This window comes from Equus przewalskii, chromosome 30 (assembly GCF_037783145.1).
Source record: "Equus przewalskii isolate Varuska chromosome 30, EquPr2, whole genome shotgun sequence".
Taxonomy (NCBI): Eukaryota; Metazoa; Chordata; class Mammalia; order Perissodactyla; family Equidae; genus Equus; species Equus przewalskii.
Genome location: NC_091860.1, coordinates 15,060,365 through 15,081,363, shown reverse-complemented (window position 1 = coordinate 15,081,363; position 20,999 = coordinate 15,060,365). Strand labels below are relative to the sequence as shown.

The 20,999-nt window shown below is 36.0% G+C and overlaps 1 protein-coding gene across 1 annotated transcript in view; it reads left to right on the top strand.

Moving 5' to 3' along the window:
- MALRD1 (MAM and LDL receptor class A domain containing 1) overlaps window positions 1-20,999 on the top strand; it is a 648,353-nt gene that overhangs the window by 492,169 nt on the left and 135,185 nt on the right. The window contains exon 34 of the mRNA XM_070600827.1: window positions 13,308-13,509. Coding sequence (XP_070456928.1) covers window positions 13,308-13,509 — 202 coding nt within the window. The remainder of the gene's footprint in view (window positions 1-13,307; window positions 13,510-20,999) is intronic.

The window sequence follows — 20,999 nt, the reverse complement described above, 5'->3', positions numbered from 1 at the left end:
TTCCTGAGTTTTGTTGATGTACTTTCATCAGACAGTTTCCATTTGGTTATAAACTTCCAGGAAGTCTTTACTATTTTTGTATGTTGGTAGCTGTGCTCCTGATTTTCCAGTGCCTCTGTGAATTTATTTCGGTATTTTTCCTGTCTTTGAGGTGGAACATTTTTGAGGAGTATAGGTAAACATGTGTTTTCAATAAGCCATTAGAACCAGAAACCATTTTTCCAAATATTTACCATTTTGCAGAACACACTGAAAGAAAAGTAAATCAACTCGTGATTCTATTTTTTTTCTATTTCCTGTTTTACTGTCTAAATTTTCCTTCCCTTTGAGGCATTTTGAAGGTGGTCTGGATGGTGATATTATTAGTTGGGAGAAAAAAACTAGCAGGCTAACATCGAGTGCTACACAGGTCATTCTGCTATTAAGACACATTTTGTTGGTGCTTTATTTCTGATTACTCCTAAATAGTCTATGTCTTTCAAAGAATGTAAGGTTAATGTTGTAGAGCTAAATACAAAGCAGCCATTTCAATTTCCACGTGCATGGTAGCTGTAATTTTTTCTCAGCCCTTCCTCCGCTGGTACAGCCAGTGATGTTTATTGCAGACCCAGCGATGTTCAGGAAAGGCAATTGACTGGTACGCAGGAAACCGGTGTCCTGACCCAGCTTTCTAAGTGACTAGTGACCAGAGACTTACGAAGTTTCTAAAGCTCTCTGGTTCTCATTCTCCTTATTTACAAGGACACTGGCACTGCTTTTGTAAAAAATCTGAAAAACCTGAAATTGCCCCCTGAAATCATTTTTTAAATCCTACAAAAGCGTGTCAGCTACTCATGATGAAATGGCCCAGTTATTCTCATCAACATGGCTCATCCTATTACATTAACTCTTTTTTCAGAATAGATGATGTATGATATGAAATAGCAAACACATGAATAATAGTAAAAAGGAAATGTCCTTAGTGTTGATACTAACTTTGTATGCATTATTTTCATTTAAAGCTAATAACAGATCTATCAGGTAGGTATTAATATGTCTTCCATTTAGTAGAGGAGAAATTGAAGTTAGAAGAGATTAAATAATTTAGCCCAAGACATCCACTATGTGCACCCCACTTCTTCAGTGCCCTTTCTTCCTTCGGGAAGAAAGGCCCCAGGCCATGGTCCTCATAAAGCTTTGTTTAATTTTCTCTTGCTATTCTGTCTCATGTGAATTTAATTGGTTCCCCGGCCAGACGAGCCCACATTAGGTAGAGGAAAAGTCCTCCTCCCTACAACACCATAGCTTGTTTCTAACTCGGTGACATGGAAACCCAGAAAGTTGTGGTAATGTTTTTGTGTCAATTATTTATAAACATAGTGATTAAAGCATTAGCTCTTGTTGGGACCTGAATAATCCTGACTTTTATAAGTAGTTAAATTGCTTTTTCAAATAAAATGATGAATTTCCTAAAGTAGAAATTGCACAGTGAGAAATACGAGATTCTTCCTCTGCTTCCATCATTGACTAGCGAGTCACTTGATCTCTAGTCCTCTGTCAAGTTTTTGACTAGAAAATTAACGAGATCCTTTCCAACGCTAAAGTTTCTAATCTTTAACTTTTCCATTCTTTCATTCTTCAGCAAATGAGTACCTATTGTATACCTGGCAGTGTTAGATGCCTAGAGGCATCCATGAGTAAACAAAAAAGACCAACTCCCTGCCCTCACAGAATTTGTGTTATAATAGAGGAACAGACAGTAAACAGGAAATGTGGTGAATGAGCAAGTTGAGTAGTCTTTTTAAAGATTATGTAACAAAGTAGAGCAAAGTAAGAGGATTGGTGGGGCTGGGTGTGGTCAAAGCAGGTCCTTAATAATGTAAGCTTTGAGCCAACACTTCAAGGAGGTGAGGTGGTGAGCCATTGGGGCCAGGATGAATGAACATTTCAGATAAGAGAAAAACAGTGCAAAGCCCCAAGCTGGGGGTGTCCCTGGTGTTCAGGAGGATTGGCAAGGGAGCTTTGTGGTTATAGCACAGGGAGGGAGAGAATAGTAAGACATGGAGGAAAGGGGGAGAGGAGAGAGATCTTGAAGAAACTTTTATACCATTGTAAGGACATTCTTATTACCTCTGCTGTGGAGCCCAATTCTAGAAAATTCCTATTACTAACTGAATTCTTAAATGCTTCCTTTGATAGCTTAATGTACCTGGTACTTTTATAATTCTTGCCTCTGATCAGGCAAAGACGCTTGGTCTCTTAAGAGGGAGTTGGGGAAAGTAGTTGATATTGGCAAAGTTAGAGATGATGTGCCACCTGACTTTTTTAAATGTCCAAATTAGAAATAGAAAGTGTGATGGAAAGAGGGAAGGGAGGAAAGAGAGAGTGAATAAATGTGTTTAGAGGACCAAGTGACTATTTGAATAATTGTTTTAATTGGCATTGAAATGGATGATACATTTGTGTTTTTCCAACGAAATAGGCAATTGAGTAAATCAAAGCAAAGAAGGAAAGTTCCATCGTAGCTCCATCACTCTGTTCTGTGTATATTTTGGATTTTCTTAAATAACTTTTTAAATTAGTGGACTTTATTTTTTTGAACAGTTTTAGGTTTACAGAAAAATTGAGCAGAATGTACAGACAGTTCCCATATAGCCCCTCCAAGTTTCCACCGTTATTAATATCTTGCACTACTGTGGCACATTTGTTGCAATTGATGAGCTCATATTAACATTTATTATTAACTACACTCCATGGTTTACATTAGAGTTCCCTCTTTGCGTTGTACGTTCCATCAGTTGTCACAAACGTGTAATGACACGTATCCATAGTATCATATAGAATAGCTTCACTGCCCTAAAAATCCCCTGTGCTCAACTATTCATCCCTGCCTACCTCCCCATACCCCAGGCAACCACTGATTCTTTTTAGTGTGTCTATAGTTTAGCCTTTTCCAGAAATTCATATGGTTAGAATCATTCTTGAAACCTTATTTATTGCACCATGTTGGTATGGTGAGCAGGGTCAGGGGCCTGCCCTGCTCAGCAGGGCCCCACCCAGATGCCTGGTGCCTGACCCCATACCACCCAGGCCCCTACCTCTCTAGGGAGGCTCCAAGAGCCTTGACCCTCTGCTCACTCCCAGACTAACCATTCCCTAGCCCCAGAAATACCACCTGCAAAAGGTCGCAGCCTACTGATGAGGGACAGGAAAGAATGAAGAGGGGGCCTCTACAAGAACCAAGGCCCGTGCCAGCCTTGTTTATCTCCCAGTCCCCAGGGCAGAACTGGATCTGAAGCCCAGACAGAGCTACTAAGGCTGGACCTGGGCCTCTTATCCATTTGCCTTTGTTTCCCTGTCCCTCTGTGTGGGCCACTCCTGTCCGTCTGTTGGTCTATTCCTGGGAAGCTCATCACTACAAACCCTGGCATTGTCTCAGTCTGTACATACTGTTATCCATTAACTGATCTCTTATTTTAAAAAAATGCAAAACTCAAGGTCACCTAGCTTTTCTCCTTTTTCATCTTCTAGAAGTTTTATAGTTTTATAGCTTGAAATTTTCAGATTGGCTTCTTTCACTTAGAAATATACACTTAAATTTCCTCATGTCTTTTTGTGGCTTGATAGCTCATTTTTCTTTTATCACTGAATAAGATTCCCTTGTATGGATGTACCAGTTTGTTTATCCATTCACCTATTGAAGAACCTCTTGGTTGCTTCCAAGTTTTGACAACGATAAATAAAGCTGCTATAAACATTCATGTCCAGGTTTTTGTGTAGATAGAAGTTTTTGACTTCTTTAGGTAAATAACAAGGGGCATAATTGCTGGATCATATGGTAAGAGTATGTCTGGTTTTGTGAGAAACTGCAAAATTGTCTTTTAAAGTGGCTGTATCATTTCACGTTCCCACCAGCAACCATAAAGAGGTCCTATTGCTCCTCGCGAGCATTTGGTGTTTTCAGTGATTTGGATTTTAGCCAGTCCCCGATAACACATGATGTTAAGCATTGTATCCTATGCTTATTTGCCATCTGTATTGTTTCTTTGGCAATGTATCTGTTCAGATATTTTGTCCGTTATTTAATTGGGTTGCTTCTTTTCTTGTTTTTGAGATTTAAAAGTTCTTTGTATATTTTGGATACAAGTTCTTTATCAGATAAGTGTTTCAAAATATCTTCTCCAGTCTCTGAGTTGTCTTTTAATTGTCATAACACTGTCTTTCTTGGAGCAGAAATTTTTAATTTCAATGAAGCCCAACTTACAATTTTTTCATTCAAGGCTCATGATTTTGGTTTTGTATCTAAAAAAGGTAACTGCAAAATCCAAAGTGACCTAGATTTTCTCCTGTGTGATCTTCTAGAAATTTTATAGTTTTGCAGCTGACATTTAGGTCTATGAACCATTTTGAGTTAATTTTGGGGAAACATGAAAGCTCTGTGTCTAGAATCTTTTTTCTGCATGTCGATCTAGTTGTTCCAGTACCATTTATTAAAAAGACTAAGCTTCCTCATTAAATTGCCTTTGTTCCTTTATCAAAGATCAGTTGACTATATTTATGTGAGTCTGTTTCCAGGCTCTCTACTCAGTTCCATTGATCAATTTGTCTATTCTTTCACCCATACCGCTCTGCCTTCGGTTTACTGTAGCTTACATAATGTCTTAGAGTCAGGTAGTGTCGGTCCTCTGACTTTGTTCCCCTTCAATATTGTGTTGCCTATTCTGACTCTGCTGTCTTTCCTTATCAATCTTAGAATGATTTTGTCAACCTTGAAATAACTTGCAGAGATTTTGACTTGGATTGAATTGAATCTATACATCAAGTTGGGAAGAATTTATACCTTGAACATATTGAGTCTTCCTCATGGAATGTCATGCATTTATGTAGATCTTTGATTATTTTCCATCAGTTTTGTGGTGTTCTTTCTATAGATCATGTACTTCTTGGTTACATGCATACACATATAGTTCTTTTTTCAGTGCTAATATAAATAATATTCCGTTTTTAATTTCAAATCCAATTGTTCATTGCCGGAATATAGGAAAATAGTTGACTTTTGTATATTATTAACTTTTTATCCTGTGTCCTCGCTATAAATCACTTATTACTTTCTGGAAGTCTTTTCTTTGTTGATTTTTTGGGATTTTCTACATAGACAATCATGTCACTTGCAAGCAAAGACATTTCTATTTCTTCACAATCAGTATTCTTTTAATTTCCTTTTCTTCTCTTATTGCATTAGCTACAACTACCAGTACAATATTGAATTGAAGCAGTGAGAGCAGACATCCTTCTTGTTCCTCATCTTAGCAGGAAAGTATCTAGTTTCTCACCATTAAGAAGGAGGTTAGCTATAGGTTCTTTGTAAATGTTCTTTATCAAGTTGAGGCAGTTCCCTTCCTATTCCTAGTTTCCTAAGAGTTGTTGTAATGAATGAATGTTGGATTTTGTTATATAGTTTTTCCACTTCTATCAATAAAATTATATGGTTTTCCCTCTATATCCTGCTGATATGAAAGATTACATTAATTGATTTTCCAATGTTTGCCAACGTAGCATACCTGGAATAAATCCCACCTGGTGGCCATGTCTAACTCTTTTTATACATTATTAGATTCAATTTGCTAATATTTTGTTGAGATTTTTTGCATCTATCTTCATGCAAGATATTGGTCAGTAGTTATCCTTTCTAAAATGTCTTATCTGGTTTTGATATTAAGGTAAAGTTGGCCTTATAGAAAAAATTTGGAAATGTTTCCTTTGCTTCAATTTTCTGGATGTAACTGTAGAGAACTGGTGTAATTTCTTCCTCAAATATGTGGTAGAATTTACCAGTGAACCCATCTGGGCCTGGTTCTTTCTGTTTTTGAAGGTTATTAATATTTGATTCAATTTCATTGATACGTGTAGGCCTATTAAGATTACCTGTTTCTCCTTGTGTGAGTTTTGGTAGATGTACCTTTCAAGAAATTGGTCAATTTCATCTAGATTGTCAAATTTGTGGGCATACAGTTGTTAATAATAATCCTTTAGTATCCTTTCAAGTAATCAATAGTGATGACTCCTTTTTCATTTCTGATGTTTACATTTGTGTCTTCTCTCTTTCTTTCCCTAGCTAACCTGGTTAGAAGTTTAGCAATTGTTTTTTCAAAGAATCAGCTTAGATTATTTATTTTAGATCTTTCTTGCTTTCTATTAAATGCACTTAATTTCATAAAATTTCTAAGTACTGCTTCACTGCATCCCACAAATTTGGATCAGTTGTATTTTTATTTTCATCTAGTTGGAAATATTTTAATTTCTCGTGTGACTTCTTTAATCCATGTGTTATTGAGTAGTATATTGTATACTCTCCAAGTATTTTGAGGTTTTCCAGCTATTTTGCTGTTATTGATTCCCAGTTAAAATCTGTTGTGATCTGAGAGCATATATTATATGATTTCTATTCTTTTAAACTCACTACAATGTATTTTATGGCCCAGAATGTCATCAATCTTGTTGCGTGTTCCCTGTGAGTTTGAGAAGAATGTGTATTCTGCTGTTGCTGGATGAAGCATTCTATAAATGCAAATTAGATCTAGTTGATTGATGCTGTTTAATTCAGCTATGCCCTTACTGGTTTTCTGCCTCCCGATCTGTCAATTAGTTATAGAAGGATGTTGAAGTCTCCAACTGTGAGAGTAGATTCATCTATTTCTCCTAAAGTCTACCAATTTTTGCCTCAAAATATTTGATGTTCTGTTGTTAGGTGTACACATTCAGGATTGCTATGTCTTCTTAGACAATTGAGCACTTTCTCATTATCTAGTACCCTCTTTGTCCCTGATAATTTCCCTTTCTCTGAAGTCTTCTTTGTCCAAAACTATATATCTTTTCCAGCTTTCTTTTCATTAATATTAGCAAGGTATATATTTCTCCATCTCTTTACTTTTAGTCTATCTGTGCCTTTACATTTAATGTGGGTTTGTTTTAGACAACATATAGTTGGGTGTTGTTTTTTAATCCACTCTGACAATCTCTGTCTTTTAATTCGTGTATTTAGAAAATTGACATTTTTTAAAGTGATTATTCATAGTTGGATCAATATCTAACATATTTGTTACTGTTTTACATATGTTGACCTTGCTCTTTCTCTTCTTTTTTGTTCTCCATTCTTTCTTGTCTTTTCTGGGTTCTTTTTGTTTGTTTGTTTGTTTTGTTTTGCTTGCAATAATATTTGCCCTGAGCTAACCATCTGTTGCCAATCTTCCTCTCTTTTTTTTTCCTTTCCTTTCCTCTCCGAAGCCCCAGTATATAGTTGTATATCCTAGTGGTAAGTCATTCTAGTTCTTCCATGTGAGCTGCCACCGCAGCACAGCAACTGACAGATGGGTGGTGGGGTTCTGCAACAGGGAGGCAAATTCAGGCCACCGAAGTGGTGAGTGCTGAAATTTAACCACTAGGCCATAGGGCTGGCTTGCCTTTTTTGTTTTAACTGAACATTTTATGATTCCTTTTTTCTCCTCTCCTAACATGTCGATTATACTTCTTTTTAAACGTTTTTTATTGTTGACCCATGAGTTTGCAATATGCATTTACAAATAAATAATCCAAGTCCACTTTCAAGTAACACTGTACCACTTCACGAATAGGGCTAGTAACTTATAAGACAGTATTCTCAATTCCTCCTTCCCATCTCTTATTACAGGCTGCCATTCATTTCACTTACCCAAAAACTAAAATCACTGAATACGTTAATGTTATTATTATTTTGAAAAAACTGTTATCTGTTAGATCAGTTATTAGTAAGAAAAAAAGAAGGATTTTATTTACCTCCATTTATTCTTTCTCCAACATTCTTCGTTTCATTATGTATATTTGATTTTCTGACTGATACTATTTATCTTCTCTGAAGAACTTCTTTCGATTTATTTGCAAGGCAGGTCGACCAACAAAAACTTTCTTCAATGTTTGTTTGTCTGAGAAAATCTTTATTTCTCGATAATTTTGCTGGATACAGACTTCCAGGTTGGAGTTCTTGAGTATTCTGTTCCATTTTGTTAAGCTTTTGTTTTCTGCTTATTTCAGATTTGAAAATTTCTATGGACATATCTTCAAGATCAATGATTTTTTTGTCTACTGTGTGCAATCTGTTGGAGCCTATCAAAAGCATGCTTCATTTCCGTTAGAGTGTTTTTCATTTCCAGCATTTCCTTTTGATTCTCTTTTAGAGTTTCCATCTCTCTGTTTACGTTGTCCATCTGTTCTTACATGTTGTCCACTTTTTCCGTTAGAGCCCTTAGATTGTTAATCATACTTGTATTAAATTTACTGTCTGATAATTCCAACACCTCTACCTTATCTATATCTGGTGCTGATGCTTGCACTGTCTCTTCAAAGTGTGTGTTTTGTCTTTTAGTATGCCTTGTAACTTTTTCCACAGCCTGACATGATGTACTAGCTGGAAGGATTTGGGCTTTTAGTATGAGGTCTTATGTTTATCTGGCTTTAGGTTAGGCTGTATTTACTCTTTGCTGTAACTCTAGGTATCAGAGGCTATAATTTCCTCTGTTGTCTTTGTTGTATGTGCATCTTCCCCATTGTCTTTGTCTTTCCAGAGAAATTTCTTCCTAAATAAGGTCTAAAACATGCTGTTCTTTCAGTTGTATTTCCCTATTATGCCACAGAAGCCTTATTTTTGTGTTGGGAAGTTGTAGGGTGAGAGAAAACTTTCAGTAGGCTTATGGTTAGTTCTGTCTTTTAGTGATTCATTTATGCCCCTGTGTTGTATCCTTCACAGTTACCTCTTGGTTTCTTTTTTCTTTTCCCTCCTTAGATAAGTCAGAACGGCTAGAGGTGGCTGGAATTGGTTACTTCCCTTCCCCCACTTGGAAAGCTATCAGGGACTGGAGTTAGGTACTTTCTTTCCTCCAATTTGATTGGGCTGTGGTAAACCCTAGTAAATTAGGCTTTCTTTAAATAGTTTGTCTTGAGGGCAGGTCTTGCTAAGAAGAACAGAATGCTCTGGTTATGTTTCAAAATAGCTGCTTTTCACCTCCTGCCAATAATTTGACAGAATTTTTCTCTTACTTTCACTGTGAGAACCTGCTGGGCTCCTGAAAGTCAAACTCAGAAAAGTGTTGGATCCCCCCAAGAAGTTTAACTTTCAAACTTGTCCACAATAAGGCTCCAACAGTTCATCAACTACAGTTTAGATTACCCTGCTTCACCACTAGTTTCTACAGGGGTTCCTATCACTGGGCTTCTGCTCTGGTAAATTGTGGTTCTCAGAGTCCACTGATCTCTCTCTCCAATTTTGGAAGTTGCTGTCATTATTGCCCTATGACCTCAATTCTCTGATAGATCTAAGAAAAGTTCTTGACTTTCAATTCATTCAGCTTTTTTCCTGTCCTGAGGACCAGAAATGGTCCTCCACTACATGCCATAGTGGAGACTGGAAGTCTGTGCTTTATATGTGTAGTGAATTGCTTAATCTCTCTCTACATCTCTAATTCCAGATCTGTACAGGGCAGTCAATAATCTTACCCTATGCCCACATAGGGAGTAGGGTTCATATAACATAATATATGTGAATATGCTAAATTTTTATTAATGTGGGCAACATTGTAGCTATGTCTATCCTTTGTTAAATTAATTTAAAATCTATAAGCTTTTTTTTGAGGGAAATTTCCTTTTCCATTAGTTTTGACTTTTTCTTTCTTCTTATATAAAATTTGAGTGTTTTCAAATGAAACCATGAAAACCTGTGCTTAGTAAGGATTAATTGTAGGTCAGTTCATTGCTTTGCACTCTCAGTGGTGATTAAAGAGCAGACTCCTAGCAGAACAGGTTAGAGTATCTGAGGGCAAAGTAAAGCCAATGTTTCCACCCACTGATACATTTCACACAGTAACTTTAATGAAATAGATACATATGAAGTGGGTAAAGTATTTCTGATATCCAGAAGTGTCCATTCAGATTCTCTAAATAAGTGCTAGTCATTTGCCTTCAGTGATGTGGGTACCTGGAGATTCTGACCAGCTGCAGAAGAGGAACTTGAGGAAAAGCTACTAATCAAGTTCTTTCTATTTTTTACCTGGACAGCCTAGATACACGGATATTATTGAACTAGCTGGCTTCTAATATTCATCCAATTCTGGGATTTAATTGTTAACAATCATATTTTCAACTACCTTTTCATGTCTGTTGTTGAATGTTTGCTTCCAAAGGAATGTTCATTCTAAATAAATGCTGAAGAGTTGCTTCCTCAAAAGACTTGACATAGATTTAACTGGATAATATTATTTATAATATTTATATTTAGATAATATTTTATTCTATGTTTTTTTTCTGCCCAATCCCCAGCACATAGTTGTATATCCTCATGGTAGGTCATTCTAGATCTTCCATGTGGATGCCTCTACAGCATGACTTGATGAGCGGTGCTAGGTCCACACCCACGATCCTAACCAGCAAACCCCAGGCCACTGAAGCAGAATGTGCAAACTCAACCAGTTGGCCAGGGTGCTGGCCTCTATTCTGACTATGTTTTGACTTAGCAAGTTCTCTTCAAGTTTTTTCCACCCTACAGCATAAGCTTTGATTATAATATCACCTCTGAATACAAAATAACTGATTATAATATATAAACTTCATTATGATACATAATTACTTATATATTCTTTGAATCTATATTGTTTTTGTGATACAATAATAGTTTTATAATATATAATATTGATAATTATTAAATTAATGGGTATGCGTTCAACCAAAACTTAGAATATTAAAATAGAAATAGCCAAATTAGTCTTCTAGCAGTTGATTTTTAGAAAGCTATTTCAAATAATAAGCTATAATTGTAGCCTCTAGTGGGTTTCCTATTGGCCATAAATAAAACCCAACATTAAACGGAGTCCTTAAATGAGCCTCTTAGTTTTTCCTTTAGCTGTTGGGACTATAGAAACACTTGACATAATAAGCAATTGTTCAATTTAATACATTGGTGGTATTATAAATACGTGTTACTATTAAGCAACCTGTGAGCTTGTCAAGACATTTCATTGAAATTAAGTAGTGAGTTAGGGAGGTTGACCAGAATTCGTTTAGATCGTAGTAGTGTGAAACAATGGTATAAGATAGATTGACATCTGTTGGAGAGTTAATCCTCACGATGGGGGGATGGGCAGGAGACCACATAGAGTTTTGAGAAGTAGAGTAAAAAGAAATTGGAAGGAAAGGGAATTTGGCAAGAGCATGTAGAATTGATTAAAGATTAAAAAGACTGAGAGCAGAGAATAAAATGAAGTATAAAAACAATAAAAATAGATACATTAAAAAAATACATATATGCTAGGATTTCAGGAGGGAAAAACAGGAGATATTGAGATGTGTTTTCATGTAATTTGGTTTTCTGAACCGATTTTGCCAGAAAAAGAATTACAAAATAAATACAAGAAAGCTGTCCCCTTTTAAATCTTTGTGATGTAACCTAGGCCTTGTGCAAAAAGGAGAGCTCAATTTAGTTTGATTTTGTAGCATTGGCCCATTATCAAGTTGAATTGGAAGATTCATACCTTTTTACTTTTAATTTTTTTTAAATGGGGAAAATTTGCATGAATTTGAGAACTACACATCCGCCAAATCTTGGAGCTGAGGACTATTTGGGATGAGTATTTGCTTCTGTGTGAAACTGGAAACAGTCAACTGACCCAAATTACTTGCATCTTGAATCTTAGTTTATTCCATTTACTGAGAAATCAGTATAAAAAGTGATTTTTGCTTAGGAAATGCCTGTTTTTCCAAATGTTGATGTTAAAATCTCACTTTTCAGGTTTCCAAACTCTGGGAAAGTTTTCTGTTTTTATTTGATCTATCATCTTGATTTGCTTTTGGTGTTTTGTTTATCTTCTGTGAACAGTTGGATTTCTGGCTCAACCTTAGACTTTTTGTAGTGGTGAACATTGGCAGTGCACTTAATTTCTGGGTCTGGGTTCTTTGGTGGTTTTTGGTAGTATTTCTAGAATGTCAATATAATATTATATCTACTAGGATGAGTGGTATTATCCTCTCCATCTGATAGTGTAAATTTTGGATAAGTTTTTATGGGATAAATTATCTGTAGATAAATTTTGCCACTAAGAAAAAAAGTGAGAAAGTAAAATTTTTCAGTAGAAGGAAATGTCGTTGGACAAAAAGACTACTACAATAGAGGAAAATTAGTACCTATGTGTTTTCTTTTTTCGGGTCTTCTTTTTCTCACATGAAAAAAGGGTTGTATAAGTGATTGCTGAAGCATATGGTAAGCCATATATATACATGTATGTTGCGTCTAGGGCAATGATAACTGTAAAAGTTTGGTGCAGAAAGAGAATATAGAAAAATATCTTTTCTACTTTACCTTTTTTGTTGTTGTTTAAATACAGATTTTTTGAAGAGCACTAGGAAATGATAGTTTTGTTTTGTTTGAATTGTTTTGATTGTTTAAAAAATAGTTAGAACTTGGCATGGTGATTGGTTTCAAAGCTAACTTTATTTCTGTTTCACTTCTTGTTTGTTGAATCTCTTAGTCCTTGCACTTTAAAAAGTCCTGAATATTAGTGTTATTTAATTCAGGAAGATGTTCTCTCTGTCAAAGTGGTAAATATTTTTTGCACATTACTTTGCTTTCTGAAATGACGTCTATACTCTCTTATTCATTTACTATAAGGATTTTCTTTTTCTCCAGTAAGACCTTATTTAAACATGGATAAAGTTCTTTAGCAATGAAAAATTCTGGTTGTATACCTCCTCCAGCATTTCAGTTGCTTAAGAAAATTGTAGTTTTTATTTTTTTTTAAAGATTGGCCCTGAACCGACATCTGTTGCCAATCTTTTTTTGTTTTTCCCTTCTTCTCCCCAAAGCCCCCCAGTACGTAGTTGTATATTCTAGTTGTAGGTCCTTCTAGTTCTGCTATGTGGGACACTGCCTCAGTGTGGCTCGATGAGTGGCACTAGATCCATGCCCAGGATCCAAACTGGCAAAACCCTGGGCCACAGAAGCAGAGCACCTGAACTTAACCACTTGGCCACGGGGTTGGCCCCACAAGTTAGTTTTGACTATGTCCAATTTGATACACAGAAATTGATATAAGAAAACCAAACAAAGATCTAATTAACCAAATAAAACATAACATCCATAGGCTCACTGTATAACCACAGTTTGTACATATAGAAAATATTATACTCAAGATTTTGAGCTGTCACACTGCCAGACTCTATTCTTTCAATAACAACCTGGATGCTCACATACCTCTAACATCCAAACCATAAAGAGTTGCTTTTTCTGTGTTTTGGCTTTTCCCCATTATTAGGTGTATATCATTGAGGAATCTGGACTAAACATCCTGGAATGGTCAGTGATTGGCAATAAAAGAACTGGTTGGATGTACGGATATGCGCCTCTCTCCAGTAACAGTCCATTTAAGGTGGCATTTGAAGCTGATTTGAGCGGAAATGAGGACATCTTTATTGCCCTTGATGATATCTCTTTTACCCCAGGATGCGTATTTGGAGGTAAGTGATTTCTTCAGAAAATGGGATGTTCAAGTATTGTTTTTAATATCTAAATATAGAGGAACTTGGAATTGTGAGGAATTGCATTTCTTTCCGGGTCCAGTCCTACTCATACATTGAAGAAAGAGCTGTACATGTTGGAGGAGGTAAAGTTTTTCTGCCCATGAAACTTTACCATGAAATCTTCATGTCCTCTAGGCAACAAAATAGCTTTGACTAAAGTTCTTTAAAAATCCCAGAGGAAACTTAGTTGCATTAGTGTAGCTTCACTGTCTACTTTATTTCCAAAGATTTGCAATAACTGCACAAGGTAAAGATCCCTCTGGTCGTCTATCATTTTCCAGACTGTCTTTTCCATCCATGTAAGCTTTTCCCCTTCCCTGGGCCATTTCCCTTCTACTAACTGTTTCTACTCTACAATCTAGAATTCTTATTCTATTGCATAAAGAAAACAAAAGCCTTATCATTAACTCCTTTTCTAAGAAATCATCCTCTTAACTGAAATCTGAATTTCTACAGCCTAAGATGCTTCCACTTAAGTGACTACTTATTCCCTTATAAAGTTTTCAAATTTTCAATGTTAGATAGTAGGGTCATTGTCTTTCTAGTTACTCGATGCGTCTTTCAAAATTTTATTCTTAGAACCTTATTCAGGGGCTGGCCCGGTGGCGCAGTGGTTAAGTTCTCACGTTCTGCTTCTCGGTGGCCTGGGGTTTGCCGGTTCGGATCTGGGTGCAGACATGGCACTGCTTCGCACGCCATGCTGGGGTAGGCGTCCCACATATAAAGTGGAGGAAGATGGGCACGGATGTTAGCTCAGGGCCAGGCTTACTCAGCAAAAAAGAGGAGGACTGGCAGTAGTTAGCTCAGGGCTAATCTTCCTCAAAAAAAAAAAAAAAGGAACCTTATTCAAAAATGTCTTCTCTTTTAAGGCCACACACCTGGGTTCTTGTTCTGCTGATGGTTTTCCTCTGGATCAAATTGTGAGCAATCTCAACTTCCAGGTGATTCATCCTTTGCAAACATTGACCTCTTCAATGTTGTCACCTTCATAAATATGTTTCCTCCTTAACCAACTCCCATGAATACATTCTAGACCTTATCATCCTCTCTGAAAATTTAGGGTTGAAAATCTCATCTAGGGGCCGGACCTGTGGCATAGTGGTTAAGTTCGTCTGCTCTGCTTTGGTGGCCTGGGATTTGCCGGTTCAGCTCCTGGGCACAGACCTACATACTGCTCATCAAGCCATGCTGTGACGGCATTCCACGTACAAAACAGAGGAATATTGGCACACATGTTAGCTCAGTGACAATCTTCCTCAAGCAAAAAGAGGAAGATTTGCAACAGATGTTCGCTCAGGACCAATCTTCTTCACCAAAAAAAAAAAGAAAAGAAAAGAAAGAAAGAAAAATCTCATCTAATCCTTGTATCCTCTACTTCTTGATCAGTCCTCCTAAACCTGTTTTCCAACATAATTAAAAAGATAAAATATAATTCTGGATTCCCAATGCTTCCTGCTTTTTTCCATACAACTAGCTTTTAATACTTTTTTCCTAATAAACTGAGATTTAATGATCTAACATCTCAATTTTATTCCCAATCAGCACTTTGAATTCTATTATGTCTTATTTTTTCATTTTAACATAAATTTGAGTCCTAAATATGTGCCATGCACTCTACTAAGTACTTTGAATGTAGTAACACATTTATTTATCAGACTATCCCTGAGAATAGATACGAGTATCCACTGTTCAGTCATAATGGCTTTATCAATCTTTGAAGTTGAGTTACTATAACCATCTGTATTTTCCAAACTGCTTCTGGTCATGCTCATTGGGACTACTAAAAATTTTAGTTTATCACCTTAGCTAGGCCCTCAAGGGTTCTAGACACATGTGTTTCTGTTTCCTGGCACTGCTTTCCTATAACAATCCTCAAATCCTCCAGTGGCCCCTTAAAATGTTCTTCACCCTGCCGTCGTTCTTCTATCATTTGAATAGTAAATAGAGCCATTTGGAACAAACTCCCTTAACTTTCTCTTTTCCCTCTCCAAATGTGCCTGTACCTGCAACAGATCACTTTTTGTCACCATTTGCCTCCAGAAAAAACCCTACCTCTTTCCAAAAGTAAATGTCTGTTCTTGCTCATTTCCCATTTCCTTTCTCAACTTCTCTCAGTTATTGTTCCATCAAAGTCTTCTCTGTGCTCCATCTTCAATTTCTTTCCTTTCACTACTCATTCTTAGCTCTTGTCACACACACACACACACCACGCACATACATAACTTCCCACTAATTTTGTGCTCCTCAAGAGCAAGAAGTGCTTGTCTATTTCATCTCCAGAGCCTAATGGAAGGACTAGGAAATTTGGGCTGAAAAATTAGTATTCTTTTGAATAATACAAATAACAATTATAACTGATAAAAATAATAAGAATAGCAATACTAACATTTGCCTAAGTGTAACCTAGTCCTTGCCCACTATCTTATAGAATAGAATCGACTGCCGAGGATGGTTTCAAAAGACCAGTAAGACCTTTGACATTGAACCATGAACTGTCTTCTCTTTGTAACTTTACGTAATAGAATTGCCTCCACCAACCGCCCATCCGCAGTCCAGAGTCTCTAGCATAGTTTTTATAGCGTGCTTCCCTGTTGATTTAGCAAGGTTCTCTTAGAAAATCATCAATTAAACCAATGTTTCTCAAACTAGGTTATGCAGACCCTCATAGTGATATGCCAGGGAGTATGCAACACCACCAGATAAACCTGATGCAACGTAATTGGATTTACTTGAAGATTTGGGGAGAAAAGTTACATAAAGTATTATGTGACATTTGGAGTAAACACAAATCTACTTACAGACTGGAATGCCAAAGATAAGCATAAAGCTTTCAATAAATTTTGATCTATGAGGGCTAGTACTAATGCCCTCTTCTCTGTGCTTTGTGGTACTAGGATGGAAAAATTGGAGACGGATTTTGAATAGATGATTTGGCCATTGAAAAAATGTGCCATAGAATAGACAATATTCATAATATATTGGTGACTATAAAAGATATCATCAATAAAAGACATAAACCACACAAGCATGTATTACTAAATGTAGAGAAATGATACAGAAAAGTATGAAACCAATTTTAATAAGATATCTATTTTAAAAATGCTATTTGTAGAGGCCGGCCTGGTGGCCAAGTGGTTAAGTTCGTGCACTCTGCTTCGGCAGCCCAGGGTGCGCAAGTTTGGATCCTGCGCACAGACCTACACATCGCTCATTAGGCCATGCTGTGGCGGCATCCCACATAGAAAATTAGAATGACTTACAACTAGGATACACAGCTGTGTAGTGGGGCTTGGGGAGAAGAGGAAGAAAAAAAAGAGGAAGACTGGCAACACGTGTTAGCTTGGAGCCAATCTTAAAAAAAAGAAAGAAAAACAAAATGCTGTCTGTCTATAAAGGTTGTAAGAAAATTCAAATATAATCTGTCTCTGAGAAATGGAAATATAAATGATCTTTTGTTTCTTGGTATTTTTTCTGTTGTTATACATGAATGCTCAGAACTGTTTGTTTGTAATTGGGAAAAATAATAATGTTACTTTATAAAAAAAGTTATAAAGTTATGATATGTATAATTAAGGCTAAATATTTTTGGACTACTTGTTTTAACCTTTCTATAACTGAACTTATTTGTGGGAATTAATATGGGAGCTATAGCATGGACTGTTTTCTTTTATTACTTTCAATTCTGCATTTTTTCGAATAGCTATGAAAATAAATAACCCAGTTTTGGAAACTCTTTTAGAAATGTGAAAATGGATTACACATTAGCTCTTTTTACTTGCCAAGGTTAGGAAACATCAGGCAGATTAACCTTTATGGGTGAGCTGGTCTTTTAGTAGTTCAGTCATCTGATTTTCCTATAACTGTGCTACGGTAAAAACTTTATACTGTGTGAGAATGAGTCATGAGAATTAGTGATGCATTAGCGCTTTTCTTCCAGTTTCCTTAAGCTTCTAGAACACAGCCAACAAACTCATGTAGAATTTTTTTCCAGCTTTATTGAAGTATATACTTGACAATTGAAAACTGTTTATATTTTAGCTGTATAGCATGATGGTTTGATATACATATACTTTGTGAAATGATTACCACCATCGAGCTAATTAACATATCCATCACCTCACATAGTTATGGTTTTTTTGTGTGTGAGATGAGAAAATTTAATATCAAATCTCTCAGCCAATTTCAAATATACAACACAGTATTAACTATAGGCACCATGTGTACTTTAGATCTCCTGAACTTATTCATCCTGCATAACAGAAACTTTGATGAACGTTTCCCCATTTCTTCAATCCCTTAGTCCTTGGCAACCAACATTTTACTCTGTGCTTTTAAGATTCAACTTTTTTAGGTTCCACATAGAAGTAAGGGTGGATAGTATTTGTCTTTCTGTGTCTGGCTTATTTCACTTAGCTTAAGTCTGCCAAGTTCACAAGATCCTTGCCAACATTATCGTTTGTCCTCTTCATAATAGCCATCCTAACAGGCATGAGGTGATATCTCATTGAGGTTTTGATTTGCATTTCCCTGAGGATCAGTGATGTTGAGCTCCTTTTCATGTACCTGTTGGCGATTTGTATGTCTTCTTTTGAGAAATGGATATTCTGGACCTTAGCCTATTTTTTAATTGGGTTGTTCTTTTGCTCTTGATTTGTTTGAATTCCTTATATATTTTGGATATTAACTCCTTAACAGATATATGGTTTGCAAATATTTTCTGCCATTCCATAGGTTGCCTTTTCATTCTGTTGACTGTTTCCTTTGTTGTGCAGAAGCTTTTTAGTTTGATTCAATCCCACTTGTCTATTTTCGCTTTTGTTGCCTGTCCTTTTTGGTGTCATTTCCAAAATATCATTGCCTAAACCAATGTCAAAAAGCTTTTTTCCTATGTTTTCTTCTAGTAGTTTTATAGTTTCAGGTCTTACATTTGACTCTTTTTTTTTTTTTTTTAAAGATTTTATTTTTTCCTTTTTCTCCCCAAAGCCCCCCAGTACATAGTTGTATATTCTTCGTTGTGGGTCCCTCTAGTTGTGGCATGTGGGATGCCGCCTCAGCGTGGTCTGATGAGCAGTGCCATGTCCGCGCCCAGGATTCGAACCAACGAAACACTGGGCCGCCTGCAACGGAGCGCGTGAACTTAACCACTCGGCCACGGGGCCAGCCCCTTACATTTGACTCTTTAATCCACTTTCAGTTGATTTTTGTGTATGTTATGACAAGATAAGGATTCAAATTCATTCTTTTGTTTGTGGATATTCAATTTTCCCACCATCATTTATTGAAGACACTGCCCTTTCCCCATTGTGTGTTCTTGGAATGCCTTTTGAAGCCGAACTGAATGTAGGTGTGTGGATTTATTTCAGAGTTTTCTATTCTGTTCCATGATCCATGTCTGTTTTTATGTCACTATCATACTGTTTTTAATTACTGTAGCTTTGTAATATATTTTTGAAATCAGGGAACATGATGCCTCCAGCTTTATTCTTCTTGCTCATGATAACTTTGGCTATTTTTCTGTGGTTCCATATGACTTTTAGGATTTTTTTTCCATTTCTGTGAAAAATGCCATTGGGATTTTAATAGGGATTACATTGAATCTGTAAATCACTTTGGTTAATATGGACATTTTAATAATACTAATTCTTCCAGTCCATAAGCACAAGATATGTTTCCATTTATTGTATCATCTTTAATTTTCTTCGTCAGTGTTTTACAGTTTTCCATGTACAAGTCTTTCACCTCTTTGGTTAAGTTTATTCCTAAATATTTCATTCTTTTGGTTGCTATTGTGAATGGGATTGTTTTCCTAATTTCCTTTTCAGATAGTTCATTGTTGGTATATGGAAATGCAACTGATTTTTGTATGTCGATTTTGTATACTGCAACTTTACTGAATTCATTTATTATTCCTCACAGGTTTCTTTTGGTTGGGTTTTTAGGGTTTTCTATATATCTAATCATGTCATCTGCAAATAACATAATTTTACTTCTTCCTTTCCAATTTGGATGCCTTTTACTTCTTTTTCTTGTCTGATTGCTCTGCCTAGGACTTCCAGTAAGTACTTTGTTGAATAGAAGTGATAAGAGTGGATATCTTTTCCTTGTACCAGATTTTAGAGGGAAAGTTTTCCACTTTTCCTGATGGATTATGATTTTAACTGTTGGCTTTTCATGCATGGCCTTTATTGTGTTGAGATAAATTTCTTCTATATCCATTTTGTTGAGAGTATTAATCGTGAATGGATGTGAAATTTTGTCAAATGATTTTTCTGCATCTGTTGAGATGATCGTGAGGGTTTTTTCATGTATTTTGTTAGTGTGATGCAACACATTGATAAATTTGTGTATATTGAACCATCCTTGCATCCCAGGGACAAATCCAACTTGATCATAGTATGTGACCCTTTTAATGTGCTGTTGAAGTCAGTTTTCTAGTAATTTATTGAGGATGTTTGTGTTCATGTTGATTAGGGATATGGGCTTATAGTTTTCTTTTATTGTGGTATCTTTGGCTCTGATAACAGGATTATGCTGGCCTCATAGAATGAGTTTGAAAGTGTTTCCTTTTCTCTGTTTTGAAAGCGTGTAGAAAGGGTTAGTATTAGTTCTTCTTTGAAAGTTTGGAGAATTTACCTATGAAGCCATCTGGTCCTGAACTTTTCTTTTTTGGGGGGGGGGGGGTTTGATGACTGATTAAATCTCCTTCTTTGTTATTGGTCTGTTCAGGCTTTCTATTTCTTCTTGATTCAGTTTTGGTAGGTTGTATGTTTCTAGAAATTCATCCACTTTTTCTAGATTATACAGTTTGTTGGTATATAATTGTTCATAATAGTCCCTTGTGGTCCTTTTATATCTGAGTCAGCCATTATAATGTCTCCTCATTCATTTCTGGTTTTATTTGAGTCTTCTCCTATTTTCCATATTAAGTGAAGCTAAAAGATTGTCATTTGTGTTTAATTTTTCTAAACACCAAGTGTTAGTTTTGTTGATTCTTTAAAATTGATTTTCTGTTCTCTATTTTATTTGTTTCTGCTCTAATCTTTATTATTTCTTTTCTTCTGCTAACTTTGGCTTAGCTTGTTTTCTTTTTCTAGTTCCTTAAGGATTAAAATTAGGGTGTTGGTTTCAGATTGCGCTTCTTCTTTAATGTAGGCATTTATTGCTATACTTCCCTCTTAATACTGCTTTTGCTCAATCCTGTAATTTTTGGTACATTGTATTTTCATTTTTGTTTGTGTCAAGATATTTTTTAAATTCCCTCCTGATTTCCTCTTCGATCCAATGGTTCAGGAATGTATTATTTCATTTCCAAGTATTTGTGATTTCTTATGATTATTGATTTCTTATGATTATTGATTTCTAGTTTCATTCCATTGTGTTTGGAAAAAAATACTTAGAATTTCAATCTTTTGAATTTGTTCTGTGGC